We start from the raw sequence: 19,090 nt of genomic DNA, 5'->3' as shown, positions 1-19,090 counted from the left end.
GATATAATTTATAGGGTTCCTATAAAGGAGATATTTGTTTCTCAAAGATTAAGAGTACTCCCCTATCATCATGTGAAGAGAAAAAGAGCTAACAAGTAGCACTTTTCTTATTCTCTGGCAAGAAAATTCCTGATTTTTTGGTTTTTTTTTTTTTTTGACTAACCAAAAAAGGCAGCATTATTTTGAAGTAAAAAAAACCTCAAAAAAGTTATTTCAGGAGTTTAGATCATTGTAATAAATGTTTCTAAAAATAGTTCTTTTAAATACATATTAGTAGGTTCAGATTTGAGTTCTTTCCAATTTAATAACAGAAACATAATCAGCTGACATTTAAATGTATGTTGCAAGACAATGATCAGTTGTGAATAATATAAAATAATGTCAAGTCATACTAATCAAGTACAGTCTTATACATATATTTGCTAAATATTTTTAGCTTTTTTAATATTTAAACCTTCTGTTAAAAAAGCTCATAAAAACCATCCATGCAGAGAAACACACCTGCAGAAGTCTCATGTTCACAGTAAGATTACTCCTGGTTTACAATGCAAGCATAATGGGTTTGTCAAGTATGGACTCTCTCCTGTTAATCTGATGAAGGTAGGGTTCCATCAATCTATTTAATCATTTCAAACTGCCCACAATGTACAATCTAAAATTTTACCACAATCACCAACTTATCATGTAACCAATGTGAATTGTCAAAACATACCTGTTTTTTCCGAGGTTCTAAGAAACACCATGTCCGATGGGATTCGTTGATTCTGAGAGAAGAAAAAAAAAGGATTTTTTTTCAAGTAGGAAAAAAAGTGAATTCCAATCAAAAGTCCAGTAATATCTATCACCAAAAGGTCACACTTGGATTGAAACTCAATTAAAATAGGATTTCTCACAGTACTTTATATTCAGCATTTGCAATTCAGAAATCAATATTTTCAAAAAATTATACCATAAGCAAACAACAGCTAATCCTTTCAGATGTTCTGTATAAGTGAATCATAAATACCCAAAGAACAGATGAACATTTCCTTGACTGAAAACAGTACTTCAAGTATATAAATAGGTAATCAAAATATCTTTAAAAAGTTTCACTGAGCAAAACTCTGACATTCAGTTAGCAGACATAATAGGAAAAAAAGGGTAAATTTAAAATATCTGTCTTGGCACTCAAGCTGCAAATGGTGTGTATACCAAGCATTCTTCTCTCTTCAAAGACACACAAACACACACAGAGGAAATAGCAAAATAGGGTACTGCATTTTCCTATTCCATATATGTAAAATGAACAGAATTTCTTCCTTACTATCTAAGACATAGAATCATATGCACAGTCCAATGTACCTGTTCTGCCACTTCCCTTTCCAGCACAGAACTGTCTGTATCAAGTTTTCAATTATTTGCTGATCACAGAAAGGCCAATCTAAGCTGTCACAGGTTAAACAAAATGAACAATACCAGCCTTCCACACACATGGTATCTGCTACATGACTACCCAAATCCTCAGTTCTCTCCCCATTTGTTCCCGAGGCATCTACCAGAACCAGTTACACACAGCCAACACAGTGTTTAGGAACGAAACACCAAAGAAAGCAAAAATAACCAACATATCAAAATCTGCAAGACACTGGACTGGAAAGGAAAAAAGCAAGGTTTTCCATTAATCCAAAGAAACCTTCCCAAGAACAGCATGCAACCATAACAGTGCTATTTGGAATAGTGTGATCGGAAGAGATCTGCCAGAGTCAACTGCCAGACTATGTGTTATATGGGCTTAGCTTTCAAAATAAGATGATGTAAACTCTCTGAATCTCTGGGAGATGGGTACTTCTCACCACTCCTTGTCACATACTCTCAGCAACACCAATATATAAATGGGACTGGAAGCAATTGCTACTCAATGGGAAGTATTCTCAATGGGAAGTTCAGTAAAGAGGGACCATAAAGGGCTACAGAAAGGGTTACTACCATAAGCAACAATGAAGCTTGAAAAATGAGGAAGTTGGGAAACACTAAAAAATAGATGCATGTTTTAATTTACCTGGAAATTCTACATAGGTAGCAAAAAAACCCTCTGCATAACTTAAAATGATGCATTTTCATCCATTAATATTTCCTTATTTGCAGCATTTCCCATTTTAACTCTTTATGCTTTCACAAATAAAATTCACTCGCTTGTATGCCAAGAGTATTCACCTTGAAGAGGCTGTTCATCTGTAACTAGTACAGCATTTTTTTGAATCTTGCCTTATAAGAGCTAATAATTAAGGATGAAGTGAAATTTATTATCCACCATGAGCCCAGATTCAACTAGGAATATCTTATTCCAATTTAGAAAAAGATGCAGAAAAAAGATTAACCTCAAACTGTATTACTTTGCACCTATTAGAAGGAAAAAAGAGAAAAAGGAAAAGGCAATTTCAAAATTAAACAATTCTGTCATTAAATGACAATAACGATTAAACAGATATCCAGTCTTACTATAGATTAGCTATACATTTTTGCAGCTCCCCTGCCAGCTCTGACATAAATCCATTATACAAGTTTCAGGTTACTGACTTCTTGCCTACAAACTTCCAGTTACTTGTAAACAAGATAAAACACTTCATCAACATCCAAAAATTTTGCAAAAATAACAGTCAAATGATCTAATACTGAATTCAATAGAAGTTCTGGTAATACAAAGGAAATATCTACAAGTCACTACCAACTTCCACAGAAGACACATTTCACACTGAGCAAATGAAACATTCGCCTGGCACTGAGTATCCACGACTCAGGTACTTTATGCCTGACAAAACTGGGCAGAATCATGGTATATCTGATGTTGGAAAGGGACCCATAAGGATCACAGAGTCCAACTCCCTGCTGCTTTAATGACTATCTATGACTAGCATTTGACTAAGAGCAACATCCAGACTGTCCTTGAACTCAAACAGGTTTGTTGCCATGACCACTTCTCTGGGAATTCTGTTTCAGTGACTGTCCAGCCTCTCAGTGGCAAGCCTTTTCCCAGAACTTCCCCTAACACAGCTTCATTCATAACTTCATAGAGTGGTTTGGGTTGGAAGAGAACTTAAATATCACCTTGTTCCAACCTTCTGCCATGGGCAGGAACACCGTTCACTAGAGCAGGTTGCTCAAAGCCTCATCCAGCCTGACCTTTAACACTTCTAGGGACAGTGAACCCACAGCTTCTCAGGGCAACCTGTTCCAGTGTCTCACCACCCTCACAGTGAAGAATTCCTGGCTACTATCTAATCTATATCTACACTTTTTCAATTTAAAGCCATTACTCCTTGTACTGTCACTGCATACCCTTGTGATTCCACTTCCTCATATCCTGTCACTGATCACTAGGGGGTGACCAACTCCTGCCCCTCTACCCCCCGAAAGAAAGTTATAGACTGTGATCTGTAAGGATAAAATAGTCATGTGATTATTTTCTCATTTTAATACAAAAAATACATATTGGTTTTGCCTTCTTGTATGTTCTCTCTTGCTCATTTTTCTTCCCTATAAAATAATGAAACCTTTTCTGCATAAATGTATCTGTATCTTACCATGTAGGGAAAGGTAGAGACTGACTTGTGTTTAAAGTATTTAAAATTGACATCTTTTTTTATTATCAGGTTTTTCATAATTTGAAAGTGGGCAGAAAGACACTGCAGGAGTACTAGGCACCAAAAACATTATCATTATTATTGCTGACTCCAGAGAGCAAAGATAGCCCTGCAGATGCATACCTTTTCACTATAAAAGATTGACTACACAGAAACAGATGGTAAGTATGCTACAAAAATCTTTAACATCTCATTGTGAAGATAATTAAATTCTATGGTACATTTTCACAGTCAAACAGCAGCAGTATGTCAATCATGTCATATTTATCAAAGTAGAACAAGTTAAAATGACAACACATACAACTTCAAGCATTCAGAAACCAAAGAAAAAACTACATAATCTCAATTACTGTGGAGATGATACCAGAAATGCTTATTAACATATAGTGAAATTTGAATAAATAAGTCACGAAAATTACTTAAATACATTGTTTTTCTTAAATCTGGGCAGAATTAGAGCTCCAGAAAAGGAGGGCTTCCATTTATCTCAGTGTTTGTAGACTTCCAGCTTCAGTCCTAGAGATCTAACTATAGCCAGCCAATGGTCAATACAAGGCAAGTGCTTCATCTGCTCCAGGCTTCCCATGACTAACTCTATGCCATCAAGGAATACTAGCCAGACTGATAAAAAAGAAAACCCGTAAAGACATCTATATCTTCCTGCAACACAGGCTACAATATTCACTTAAAAATACTCTTTCATAGCTTTCAAATTACTTTTAAATTTTTCTCATGTTATTATCACAAAACTGTAATTTAAATAAACTATTCCTGTTCCCTAGTCAGTCTTCCAATTTCCCTCAATTGTGCATAGCTACAGACCCTTGGAATTTTCCGTTTACTGTCCTTCCTTCTCCATTCATGCAATGAACCATGTGCTTTTACCATTAACTAAAATACTCCCACTCGATTCTGAATTATAAATAGAAAATGCACTTCCTAGTTGTCTTCTTGGATCTGGATGCTGTGAAATACTGCATATTAACATTAACTGCAGTCATTGCAAATACAGGATTAATTTCACTTTACACCCAAGATTAAGAAAAAAAATGTGTACCTTTAAAGCTCCAAGAAAAGCTCTCAAGGTTTTAAGAAAAAACAGTACTGTTCTCATGCTTTAAATCACTACTATGTGTTGTTATTGTTAAATGTTGACCCATATATATGTAGCTATTATTATTAACTAAATGTGTTATTGAGTTTTATGCCCTCCTCGTATCTCCAAAATGTATTCCAAACAGCCAATAAGGTACAGTGTCTAAATAACAATATCTGAACTCAACAACTCATCCCTTCAACTGTCTTATTTAGGAACACTACAGACATCTGTGCTTCCACTGGAAACTCAAAATATATCTTAACACAAGTCAAGGAGAACAACCATAAGTAGCGTGACTGCTCAAGGCAGAGGACCATTTCTCAGTTAAAGATACAAATGTTTTTCTGCTTTTAAAATGAGGCAATATTTTCATCGGTTCAGGCTTCATCCTGCCAAGAAATAGTGCAATATGAAATTTTCAGATAGATGTATTACTTGAAACTAAACTATTTTAAGCATATTAAAGTCACTTAAGAAATACATTGAAATAAGTTTGGACTATTAAAAAAAAGACAATAATCACAGGATATTCAAAGTTTAAATCTAGAAAAGCCATTCACTTAAGTTGTTAGTATTTGTGATACAGTCACTAGTTAACATATGGATCTTCAGCTCAAGTGAGTAATTAATTTCACTGCAAAAATGCTGTTGATGCATCTACCAGTCAAATACAATGTTAACTTGTTTCCCTGCCATTAGAGTGAGCAATTGAACATTTCACTCCTGACTGGTTCTTTGGCTTAAGAGTCATACTCTCAAATTGAAAACTGCTTGCTCCAACAAAATACACTCCTCAACAGAACCAGAAAACATTTAATTTCATTAGTCTGAAAGAACCCCCAGCTAGGTCAAAAGGAAAAAAGGCAGCTCGGCTGGGGGAGTTGGAACCTTGAAGCTGAAATACTGCATCCAAACCATTATCTGCATCTTACTGATAATACCTGACTAAAATCTTCATCAAAAAGCACACTACTCCTTATTTCTCTAAATACTTAAACATTACTTTTTTTTCATTAGAAACTTCAGGTTCTCACAACATATAAGCTCTAAGCTACTGCAAACACTGCAAAAATAGATGCTAATGACCGTCTTCACACTTGACAGAATGATTCGCAAAGTAACTACAGTTTTCCAAATTCTAGCATAGTCAAACAGACAGATGGATCACAGTGAATTTCAGGGAAGGCAGATTACCTAAGTACCCAACAGAGTCTTCCCAGCACTCTATAATTAATTCCAGGTTTAGAGTTCAAGAAGGGCCAAAAAATCTCAAATAAAAATAAGAGCAAATATCTCAGTCTCCTAGAAGTTCTGGAATAGGCAAGCACATGCAAGTCAATTCCACCTACACTCTAAGGCAACAAGGTATAAAGCAAAACAGATGTAAAGGCCAGAGCCTATTCTGCGCAGCCTAATACTTGCTGCTCAGACATGCCCAAAAAGTTATCAGGTACACACAGCAGACAAAAAAGAACAGGAAAAAAAGCAAGAAATGGTGCAAACTACGTGAAAATATATACATATTAATCTGAGAGCAGCAAGCCAAATGACACTTGTTTTTTTCTTTGAACTACAGAAAAAATAGATAGGAAGGAAACAGAAATTTTCCAAATCAAGCAGAAGTTTCCAAACAAGCTTCAATTTGAGGTACCTCCTTCCAGCATCTCAATGGATCAGCTCTCTAATACAAAGTGTGATGGGAATTAGCTGCAGGCACCCAGAAAGTAAGTCACCTTTCCATAGATAATTTAAGCAAAAATAGTTACCTCTGACAACAAATTTAAGCTGACTTCTAAGACACAATAATTTCTTGGTAGCCCAGAAAGGCAACTGAAATAAGCAACTTTATTATAATATTAATATAGAGCAAAGAAGAATTCACAGCTGTCAGTCATCATCTGCAAACAGACTGGAAAGCTTTCTATTTAAAAACATACATACTTTTTTATTATTTAATTATAAATAGTTAGATACATATTATATTATTACATATATACAAATATTTTAAATTATAAATATATATTTATATATACACATGCATAAATAAAGATTATCCTTGAAAGTTTCAGACAAAGAAACACTTGATTCAACTAGCAGAAGGAAGGTATCACTAAGGAGACATCTTAAAACCTTCAGCACAGCACATGTCTGGAAATTTAATTCTGTAGTTGTGTTTCCTTCACAAGATTGATGTAAGCATACACCTATTCATAAAATATAAATATATACATTCAATTAAAATATAATTAATTCTATAATAGACTTCCTTGAAGATTCTCAAATAGGATTTGAACTAAAATACTAGCTAGTTAGGACTTCACAGATAAGTACCTTGATACACTTTTCTTCAGAAGATAATTAGCATGTTAACAATCTTTAGTCTCTAAAATATATTTTAAAAGTATCAACCTTTTCCACTATGATGAGGTCTCCAACTTGTATGTCTGAACTCTTAACTTGCACTTTACCTTAAAAAAAAAAAGAAGAAGAAATGTAATCAACATTAATAAAGAATGACAAGAATATAAATCCCAGAATGCCAGTGTTATTTATAGCTGCTACTCTCAAGTGAAAGTGTTACAATCAAAACAGATGTCTGCTGAACACACTGATAAATACAATTCATCTGTTTGAATAAACAACCCAGTGGTTAAAAATTTCCAGTTTTATAACCAGTTAGCTATTGTAGAAGTACTAGAGGAAAGAATACGTATGGGAGATGCCCAAGTCTGATCTATAGTATCTGTAATAGAATTATAAAATTGGAAAAAGGAATCTTTCATATCTACTAGACAGCACTTCTGTGTCTGATAAGAATTGTTAGGTTTATAGTCATAGAGGAGTCTTGCACACATGAGCTGTTATTCACAGCCATGTTACCATCAGGTAACTTTGCTTGACCACTAAAATTCCTGATTTAATTGGCACTGTCTGATAATGTTGGTAGTTATATTAGAAAAGACGTAAGTCTCTCTGAAGTCAAAGAAATGCCTAAGAATTTAATTCTAGGAAAGTAAAATATCAAAAGCTGAAATAGAAGTTTTTCATTCTCTAAAGTTACCAATTAATTCAGTAACTGCTGTGAACAACTCACTCAAAAATACACACATTTTCCACTTTAATTTTCATATGTTCTGTGGCGTATTATAATTTGTAAGAGTGTTAAGTTTTAACATTCTTATTTGATGGACTGAAAAACTGAGACAGAGAGGTTAAGCTATTACCCAAAAGATGTTATTATTGATCACATTAGAATTCAGGAGTTCTAGTTCCCAGGTCTACAATTCCAAAATAAAGTTCCTTCCCTGAGTTAAAAACAACCAAACCCCCAAATCCCCTGAGAATATAAACACACACACATATATTTGAATAGCCTGCTGAGCTGCAACACACCTCCTGTAGGTATGATCTCCCTCAACAGAAATACTACCATGATTCCAAGCAGCAGGTATAAGATGGCAAGTATGTCAAAACATGGTAAGATGGTAGGGTTCTAAATAACAGGTGGAATGAATTGGAACAGAAGACACACAAAAGCACAGAATGAGCAGCAAAAGCTTTGAAGTTTAATAAAAAATACTGTGAGTAGCAGATTTGTCAATGCAGAGTCACATCTCAGTTATATTAAGTACAGCAAAAAAATCCATGAGACTTTCTTATTACGACTCCCAATAAAAAGAGATCAAAATTCCTTATATTTACATTTAGGAAAAAGCAGTAAGATTCACATTATGAGTAATTATTTTGAATACTTGCCCTTTAAAATTTCATGCAAAAGCAGCTGTTCCTTTATGTCTAATTCAGTCAATAATAAATGTATTCCTGTTATATATAGATAACATTTAATACATTTTCCATTAGAATAGCACTTCTAAAGTGTGAAATGTCAAGAAAATCACAATTTTTGTGATTTGGCCTGTCTGCAAAGTTACCTCTGAGAGCCAGACTTTGCTACTGATAATGACCTTTTACACTAGTTCCATTTTTCAGTTGCCAGAAGCACTTTCTGTCCTCTACTCTCAAATATAAGACAAATTCTATCTTCAATAGATACATTTGTAAGGGGAGAGGAATTTACAGAAGACTGCAGAAGTAAAAAGCTGTAGCAAAAACATCAGCAATTCTCTATAAGAACTGCAAAATACCTATGGAAATTAAATTCGTGTCAATGTATCAAAAGCTTTTATTTTTTTAATTTAAAGTAACTAATACTAAAGCTCAACCACTAAAAGAACAGTCTGACCTAAAATCAACATATTTCACCTATTTACCTGCACAAGCCTGTGAATTCTCCATAAAAATTCCAAAGTTTTACTAGAAGTGAATAGTATTATCAGAAGAAACCCTGTAATGTTACTTTGTTTTCTAAGTCTGTTGGCTTTACCAAAAGGGTAGCATTTCCTATATTGTTTTTCATTCTTCTGCTAACAATTTTCATCAATTTATCAGTCAATCACTTGACTATAGCAGGAATAGCCACAAAAATTCTAGTACAAGCTATGTCAAGTCTCATGTCTACACCACCTATATAGTCATGTATGAGACTAACTAATCAGAAGCACTAACCAACTGCAACTACTGACAATTTTATCAGCTTAAACCATCAGATTTTCCACAGTCAGACCATAACTGTACCTGCAGTAAAGACCAAAAGACACCAAGCCTGAGAGGCCGAGAAGGTAGAATGTTCATGCGCAACATGATGTACGGCAGACATAAAGCAAAGATTTTTGGTGCCAAGCACACCAAGAGTAACCCACGCTGCACTTTTGTTTGTACTTAACCTAGCAACTCCAGGAATTTCACTTAATGAATTGAAAAGTTTCCTTATCAGACTGCTTTCTAGGTGGCTTAGTATAACAGAACAGAATGCTCTCTTTATTAGACACTAACATGTCTTGTTGGATCATCCTGTACATCCTCACACATAAAGGCCTTACAAACATACAGGACAATTCTACAATAAATTTGAATGGCAGGATATATTACATTAAATACTAAATGGTAAAATGTGGCAGTGATTTAAAAAGTGACTTAAAATTCTGGAAAGTCAACACATAATGCTTTCTTTTAGCCCAGCAAAAATGAGACTCATTAGATACCATTTCAGGGAACATTAAAATAATGCAATACTACATCTCAGTGAAGATGCATTTAGAAAAGAAAAAGACACTGAATGTTATTCACTGCATAAATTATTTTTGCAAACTATTTTTTCTCTAAAAACATCTCCATAGCAAAACACACTTCACCATCTGTGTAATTACCAATAAAAAGTCCAAAGCTGTCAGAAGTGGCTGCGCATCCAGACTTTATAGTCCACCAAGGCGCAAGGCTTTTGCCTAAAGCAATGTATAAAATTACGCAGAACAGGAACACTGAAATGTGTCTGTAGTAAGTCATTATACTCCCGAGATAAAGCCAGTTTAAATGAACTGCAGTGATTTGAAAAACTAATAAATATCTCACATGTGCTAACAAGTACTTCACACAAAAAATTAGGAAATGAAGTAAACAAAATGTGGGTATAAACTATGCTTCTTTTTATTAAAAAGTGTCTCCATCACCTGAATGCCACTCTTGAAAGAATATACACCTCTGAAAACACCATTTTCAAATTCTTTGTAAATTGTTCTTAAAGTATTAAAGGTACCATGTACCTTTAATACTGTCTGAAGTACTGTTTTTGGAGTTAGCAGTAGTGCTTGTCTCTAACCCATAAATACAAAACTCTTGACTGATGGCAGTATAGAACATACGGAATTTCTTCCTGGTATCTATTAGCCTGAACTGTTAGCATCATTAGAGTACACATAACATAATGGAGAGTTGGAGAACAGAGCAGGGAGGCAGTAGGGGAAAACAAAGTTTTGATGAGTCCGAGATGAGGATGCTCATCTTTCAGAGCAAGCGCTGTCTGTAGGTTGTTCTTTCAAACTCCATCTTACATACCGAAGCGAGGTTAGTATTCAACCACCAATTGTAAAACTCTACAAAAAATCTTCCTAGCTTCTCTCCTATGTGTCCTGTCTACTCTTGGGTAAAATTCTTTCTTATCCAAACTCCTCAATGCTGCAAAGATGTGCAATAACAGTCCCTTTGGTTTTTCCTCTCTTCTAATTAAATTCCTTCTTACCTTAACAAATTAAATTCCTTCTTACCTTAAAATTTCAAGTTCTGTTTCTGCTGTTAGTACTGATTCCCTAATCAGATAAGATTTACATAATTTTTTAAAAACTTGTTCTGTTCCAAATGGTCTGAATACCAGGAATAAAGTCATCAGTAGGTCTGAAATGTTACAAGCAAGAGGAACGTTGTACCTCTAGATTCAGATATAGTGTGGTTTTTCAAAGCACTCGCTTTTCAAAGCAAAGGGACAACATGTTCTGGAAGAACTGAGATTCTAACCAAAAAAAAAAAATTAAATTCACTGTAGGTCTCCAAAAGAAACACACTAGCTTTCATACTTTTGCCTCTTGTATAGGAATTACTGGTTATTGATACTTTCTTAATTTTACAGTTTTAAATGTAAGTTTTCAACTTTGTTACATTCCTTAATAGCCTTCCTTAATAGCCTTTACAGATAAAGCCAAGACCTAAGTCTTTCAGACTGGAATCCTGGATGGAATTCTTTCATTAAACTTATCTCTCTTGCCATTCAATTTTCCTTTGCTTGCAGGTTGCAAAGTGAGAGTTCTGCAAATACGTTAAACATTATAAGGTAAAGTGACAGATGCAGGCCTCTTCTGCCATTAGTAGTTGAGACTATTATAGTAAGATATTTTCTTCTTGACCCTTTTTTTTCTAGGAACTTCAGTAACACTGCACAGATAAACTTAACTAGGAAAGGTTCAGAACTGTCCATTTCAAGAATGGAAAGGGAGAAGAGTTAAAATTGCTTTACAATTTTATTATCCAGTTAGCTTTTCACAGGCTAATGAAATAGATAATAGCCTGTTTATAAACTTGAGGTGATTCTGCTTCAGAATAGTCTTTTATAGGCACTTAGTTAGTCATACCTAAGTGTGTGAGAGACGAAACTGTGTCAAACGTATAATGGTCCTTTATGTAAGAAAAACAGAAGACCTCCCAAACCTGCATGTCCAGGTTTAAAATTTTTCCCACTGCAGTTTTCTGCACTACAAAAGGATATGCAGGTGAACTGCTCTGAAACAGAAATTCCTCCTTCCAACTTAAACTTGAATGCTGACTGAAAACTGTCTATTAATGATCTGCAGACTTTCATATGCAGCAAAGCAGATTTTGCAGCAAACATCTCAGTAAGATTAGGACAGCAGAATTCCTCATACACTGAACAACATAATATATTTGATACCATAATCAAGGAAACAAGGGAAAAGAATCACATGACAGACATGAGACAGGTAGACTTAACTGACTTGCTCACTTAAAAACTTCAATGCATTTACTGATTTGCATGTTTCATCTCTTGCCATGAAGGGTTGAAAAAATAGAAACAATTCAAACTTCATGTTTAGCAGGTTCACCAACTCAAAAGTGCAAAGCTACATATTGCAAATTCAACAAGGGATGACTGAGCTTTTCAATGTTACATGACAAATAGGGAACTGCCTATCACTGGATATCTCATGAATCAGAATTAGCCTATGGATGTTAATCTGGCCAATACCTGTCCAACTACAAATAAGTAACACTTAAAAGAGATGTCCCATTCTCCCTTGATTTCCTGCTCTCAACGGCTCATTATTAAAAAAAGCTGATTACAACAAATACATATTCAAGTTTATGAATTACTAGAAAGAAACTCTGAGTCTTCAAGAGTTACTAGCATGAATACCCTTATCTTCAAAAGTTGGTAGTTCTTACAGTAGTAACATGCAAGTCATAAGCCAGCATTTACATGTTTTACATGTTTAGGATTTCCCAAGACTAAGGAAGACTCCAACAGAAAGTTAAGCCTGATAGATAGTCACAGACTTCCCAATTTTAATCCACTGCAGCACTGTATAAAAAAAATTTAGTTTACAGATCAGCCTATCCACACTATCTTTATGGAAGTAATTAATCACAATTTAGAACCCAATAACTTCAATTGTGACAAATATCTTTATTTTCCTTTAGTAAACACATAATTTGAAAAACAACTAACCAGAAATTATTTTCATTAAATTTTCGTTTTTATCAGCCAAAACTGAACAGTAAACCTTGATAATTTTAAGTTTTCCTACTGTCCAGTTTGAGTATGGGCAACCTGCTTAACATCTCTATGTCAGTTTCTCTAACTTTGAGATGGAAAAAAAATATTTCAATTAAAAGACTGTAAAACTAGCACAAGTCATAAAATCTTTAGGGGAAAAAAAATTATGCTAGAGCAGTATAAAGTGCAGTTCCACTCTGAAAAGTGACTCTTAAGAGCGGCATCAATTTTCAGGTTTTTAATTAAATCAGTATCAAGTTCATTCATTCACAAGTAACAAAGCCTTCTTTCTCCAAACCATTAGCCTGTACTTTAGTATTGTAGGTCTAACCAAAATTTTCCACTTGGATAATACTGTCAATATTAAATATTAGAAAATTATATTGAAAGTTATTTTTAAAAATAGTGTATTGAAGCATAGTATTTGATTTTATTAATTTACACCGATAAATAAGATAAATCTACATCCTTTTGAAACACGTAAAATATTTTGGTCTAATATTATCATAAGAAGAAGTCCCATTTCTTTGTATCAAAATTGTATTTCTCCATTTCAGAATACCTCATTATGGAAGTACCCTATATTAGGAAAAAAATGCAATTTATCACTACTCATGATTTTATCTATGTGTTTGTGGCAACATGTAGTACAATTCTGAGTGGTGACTGCAGTAATGTTTGCACTCAAAATTGGTCACTACTCAAAACACTGTTAGTTCAATGATCACACATAACTGTCAACACGGGATTCAGAGTTCATTGTAAGAAGAGATCTTGAATCTTCACTTCTGTAGAAGATCAGTCTTCAAAAAACACATAGAACAAAAATCAAATATGAATACATGATGGCACTGACAACAAAATTTGAAAGTCAAAATAGACAAATACTTATAGGTTAAAATCTGATATACTTCTGTTTTTAAAAAAGGGGTATTTTTAAAGCTTCTTTTTAGTAAGTCCCTGCTCCCTATGTGTCAATTCTTGATATAACCACTAGGCTTTACCTATACACTGCTGTATACTACTTTTAAATCTCTAGGGTGACCAAATCAAATTTTCACTGACAGCTTCTTTATTTCTAGGAGAAGCCACAAAATGAAAGGTTTTTCAAATACCCTCATAAAATATTTCGTGAGCAGGGAAAGAGGAAATTGCAATTCCAAAACTTCTACTTAAATGCTGCTTAAATGTCTATTAACTCTAAACATAAATTTAAAAAAGAGAAGTACAAAAGGCACCAAACTTTGCTCTTAAAAGAGCAAATGTCAGTCTTGACATTTACACCACAAAGGTAACTATGGGTACATGCGCTTCCTGAATTAAGAATTTCAGATTACTAACATTGTTGCCGAACAGGGCAGGATTGTACTACCTGTTTCAAGGTGAGTGTTCAGTGGCCTACCATAACAGATCTAAAAATGAATAGGCCAACTAGTAGTATAAATTACAACTTTGAAACAAAAGCCCCTAAGATTCCATTTCCTAACAGACTGTATTAATGACTGTAAAAAAGATCTGGGTGCTAGCAGTGCTACCCTTGTGTTAAACAAATTATAGCTATGCCAATTGTCCCATATGCCAAATTTCAACAGTTATACTTCTAAATGGTGGTAACACTATTCCAGACTGCCAAGGAAAGGAAGAACATGAGACTATTCCCTACAGTTGCTCCCTTCAGTATGGAAACTCCAGAAAACAATGCAAGTGTCCATACTGCAAGGAAACAGCACGAATGACTCTCAGCTGCTAGGTTACACCATCATTAATGAGACAGTTGACTGTTTACTTTTCAATTACTCCAAAAAATGAGAACATACAGAACATACTTGTGTTATATTACAAGCTTTTCATCGATTTTTTTTCCTGGAGAGAACATTATACAGAGCTACTCCAAGAATTTAGTTTCTAATCTAGATTCCAAGACCTGATGATGTTACTCTTCTCACTGCCTTTCACAAGATATTCACCAAGATATACTAAAAAGCGCACTGAAACGTGTGTTGGGAAGAAATAAAAAGAGTTTATACTTGGCTTCTATGGCAGACATATACTAATATTTATATTAGTATATGTCTGTCATATACTCTAACTGCTTGAGGTGCAACCTCACATTCCTTTAACTTCCCACTTTCAGAATTTTTATGCCAAGGAAAATCCTTAACAGTGGAAAAAACCCACCTTTTGATGGTAATAGCAAGGTTGTATTGTAAGGTTATTTATTATATTTGATAATAGGTATAATAAGTAACCTTACAACACATGGCATCTCTATATGTGGCACTCTGTTCTGAATCTTCAGTAAAAAGTGCTAAGCACATAAAAGTGAAGGGCAATGCATAGTTCTCTCTTATGCCCATGTTTAAAATTTATAATATCCTACCAAATTTAACTGTCACTTCACATGTGAATTGCTTCACTTCCTTAAAAGTCTTCATGAAAACATGTTAAAGGTGTTGAGTCCAAAAGAAGTCATAATTGATTTCTCCTTTCATTAAAGAAAACTGGCTGTTCCTGACATTGCATGCTTTTAAATTACGTGCAAAAATTCAAATTAATATGTTTCATATTGAAGCTGACTTACAATACACCTTTATTTTGTTAGGCACAAATATATCCACCAAATTTGAAAAGCTACAGGGAATTTTAATTAATTTAATTATTTACTGCTCCCTTATTTCCAATATAGACTTGATACATAGTTGACGATGTTGTTGAATTACTGTTCAGCATCAATTTCAGAAGTAAACTGCACTTTGAACTAAGAGTACCAAACAGCCCAATTCTTAAAAAATATATACAATTTTATATACACACCCTTTTTTGACAAACAATCAAATATTTATTAAAATTCCTAAACAGGCCAAATTTAACAATCATATTTGTCTAAGGCAAATCACATGCTTTATTTACTTCAATATAAGTTTCATTCTGTGTATTATAGCTTGAAACTATTAGCTATTTCTTTGAACCGAAAGTCTGCAAATGTATATATAAGATAAAAGATGAAATATTTTAAGGATATATACAAATGGTGTTGCTAACCTCGTACTGTCAGCTTGCTATACAACTGTGAGTTCATTTCTTTGTCTCTCTTGTAACGTCGAAATTCATCAACAGCTTCCCGTACGACTGTGACCGTCAAAACAAAGCCCTGTTAAAGATACAATTGTGCAGTTCAGAATTCTCAGTGCTAGAATAGAAATAGACAAGTAGGAACAGTACACAGAGTAAGAACATGTGCTTAGAACATTTACTTTCCTTTTTTTTAATTTGGATTTGAGTCTTTCCTTGAATAAGTTAAACTAGTATCTTGATTTAGTCCAGGAAAAACAAAATCATACTTGCACATCGTACAAATATAATTAGAGTAACTATCTGTCCAAGTACACATAATTTGGACAGCATTTCAAAATGCAAAAAAGGAAGATGTTTTGGATTACTTAAAGACAGCCTTTATAGTTTCAATAAGCATATTTCCTTATTGTCCACAAACTTTAGGGCTTTCCCAAAAACATTTAAAAAGCCTCCAATTCTAATGTTGAAAAACTGCTTTTCCTAATACACAGAAAAAGATATATGGATGGCTAGTTTAATAATTTTGCATCTTAAATTTAGCTATTTAGCAACACATCACAAATATGGACAAAGAAAAAGGGGACTTGTTCTGAAAAACTAAGTGTCTAAATGCTTTGGCTACGCCTTTCACAGGACAATGCCACTGCAGCTTCTACTGGAAGCACACAGAATGCTTCACTCAGCTGTGATGGTCTCTGGCTAGAAAGGTTGGCAAGCTAAAAAACACAGAACAATTCAGGGATAAGCACATACATTTCCTCTCTATCTCTCTAAACCTCCTCAGATCAGATCTTCCAGCTTAGGCTTCGCACTTGAGGTTTTCTCCCTCAGTGAAAGAAAATTTTCACCAGTAAAAGGACCTTTCATTATTATGAATAAGATGGATACGAAATTCAAATATCAACAAATAAGATTCTACATTATCTATCTAGCTTCAGACAACCACCATTACTTTATAGAAGAAAATTTAGGCCATTAGACTTGCAGGAGGCCACAGTTTGCCAAACTTCCCCTAATGTTCCATCAATATGAGAGGAGTCAAGTTGTAGAGCTTTCCTAAAAGAGTGTTGACTAAAGCCCTCCTAGAAATTTTAGGGCTGTTTTGCAGTTCCAGACCAAAGTTCCAAGGCTTATTCAGCTGTGAACTTATAGTTAAGCACTACTTGTTTGTTCGAGTTTACATTGGCTACAGTTATAGTGGATCTACATAGAACAAAAAACAGCCTATGCAGAAAGCATTCTCTGTTTAGTCCCCAGGGCATAATTGAACGAAAAATCAGATTTTCTCCCTTTCTGACAGCAGCATTTTCATATGCCTTGGCAATATAGATATTTAAGCAGGATAAAAAAGGGCACTCCTGAAGCACCTTCAAACGTGTTTCTCATTTGCACACACCTTGTTACAAGACAGTAATTAAAACACAGAATGCAAGGTGCTACTTGCAAGAATTTCCTCTAGCAGCCTGTTGCTGAGCAGCTGAGTACAGCCGACCATGACTGTGAGGAACAATTTAAGAATGACACTTCTCTTTTTACTCATTTGCTCAAAGGAAGTTGATATTCTTCCAAAGTAGAGCTACAATTGTGAAGCGAGTTTAACAAGGGAACCTGTCATCTTTGACCGTAAGCAGGTGAGTGTCTTTAGTGTACTGCCTGCAATCAAACCTGTATGCTTTAAAACCTTTGTATGCTGGAGTGGAAATGAGAAGTCCATTCCCTAGAGCAATTCCCTAGAGCAATTGAAAATAAATTAGCAAAATAGCCTTGTTTTAAGAACTTTGGGGATTGATCTAAGTGTATCTGTGTTGTAAAAAACTGTTGAAATAAACCAAAGGCCAAAAAAAAAAACCTAACCAAAAAATCCACGTAACACCACCAAACCCCCAAAACAGTTCTAGCAATAGTCAGCTCCTAGTTATTTGGTTTTAAGGATACTTAGAAGACAAACAATTTTCCTTTAAAATTTTGAGAGAAAATACAAGTTATAGCTACTCCTCTGATTATTACTGAAGATTTATCAGTAGTTACATGCCTTTCAAAAAAACCTAAATTTATCTGTTAAGCAGCAAAAGCAGACCAATGGATCAAACTTAAATGTTTTGTATTTTCCTCATAGATGCTTTGCTCAGCATTCAATTGCTGTCTTTTACCTCGAGAGTTTGATTATTAGTAAAGCGATTAATGTAGAAACAAATGAGTTTAGCAAAAGAACATATTGAGATACTGGTATTTTCAAGCTGTATGTGAAAACTGGGATGCATAATTCAAAATACCTTTGAATAAGACAAATATATTTATACCATTTATGGTGTTGCAAAATACATTATTTTCTCCCTTGTTTGAGCAGGACAGAAATGGGCTGAGATGCTAAGGGTTTACTGGCTTTCTCTGCTTACTACCCCACTAATGTATGGCACTGCACACAGCACATCATGGTCAATACAGCAACTTCCAGACAAGGCTGACTTCAGTCTTTTCTGACTGTGTCAGTGACAAAGACTTTGTAAATATCCACTTAAAATCCCACTGTTGAACAAGCTTTCTATCTTGAAAGTGTTTTTTTGTTGCAGCAGAAGCAAAAGTCTGGGAGGAGAGGTGGGAAGAACACCCAGGATGGTCTCTCCATTTATCCATAGTTAAAAGGACACCTTACAACAATTAAAACAATGAAATCAATCCAGAATATTTACTCTATTGACTTGTAAAGCATGACCTTTACTCAAGTAGTCTGCATGTCACAGTTCTTCTCGAATACTATTGAGAATAAATGCTACTTAAAAATACCAATTTTTTTAAAAAAATTAGAATATAAAGCATTTGCTCTTCCAAACTTTAAAGTTAGTGTGGAAGGACTGAGAAGAAGACGAAAGAAAAGGAAATGATCTGGTTACACATAAGAAAATAATTCCAAATCATGGCAATACAGCTGGCAGACTACCAAAAGGGTCTCCTCTGAAGAGCATTCAGTTTTCAAACCATAGGAAACTTGACTCAGAAGCAAGTGGTTTGAACAGCTTCCCAACAAAATATTGCAGAGAGCTCAATAATAAAAAGACACATCAAAAGAAAGCCAGTGCAACTGGCAGGGTGATCAATTAGGGGAAACATGTTTAATTA

At 34.4% G+C, this 19,090-nt stretch overlaps 1 protein-coding gene across 3 annotated transcripts in view; it reads right to left on the bottom strand.

Moving 5' to 3' along the window:
- The window catches only part of ATP9B (ATPase phospholipid transporting 9B (putative)), a 166,371-nt gene that overhangs the window by 110,038 nt on the left and 37,243 nt on the right, over positions 1-19,090 (bottom strand). For all 3 annotated transcript variants that reach the window (XM_063403788.1, XM_063403796.1, XM_063403804.1), the window contains exons 5-7: positions 15,941-16,049; positions 7,129-7,187; positions 713-764 (exon numbers count right to left, since the gene is read on the bottom strand). In XM_063403788.1, the coding sequence (XP_063259858.1) occupies positions 713-764; positions 7,129-7,187; positions 15,941-16,049 (220 nt within the window). The remainder of the gene's footprint in view (positions 1-712; positions 765-7,128; positions 7,188-15,940; positions 16,050-19,090) is intronic.

This window comes from Prinia subflava, chromosome 1 (assembly GCF_021018805.1).
Source record: "Prinia subflava isolate CZ2003 ecotype Zambia chromosome 1, Cam_Psub_1.2, whole genome shotgun sequence".
Taxonomy (NCBI): domain Eukaryota; kingdom Metazoa; phylum Chordata; class Aves; order Passeriformes; family Cisticolidae; genus Prinia; species Prinia subflava.
This window is presented reverse-complemented; position numbering and strand designations above follow the sequence as displayed.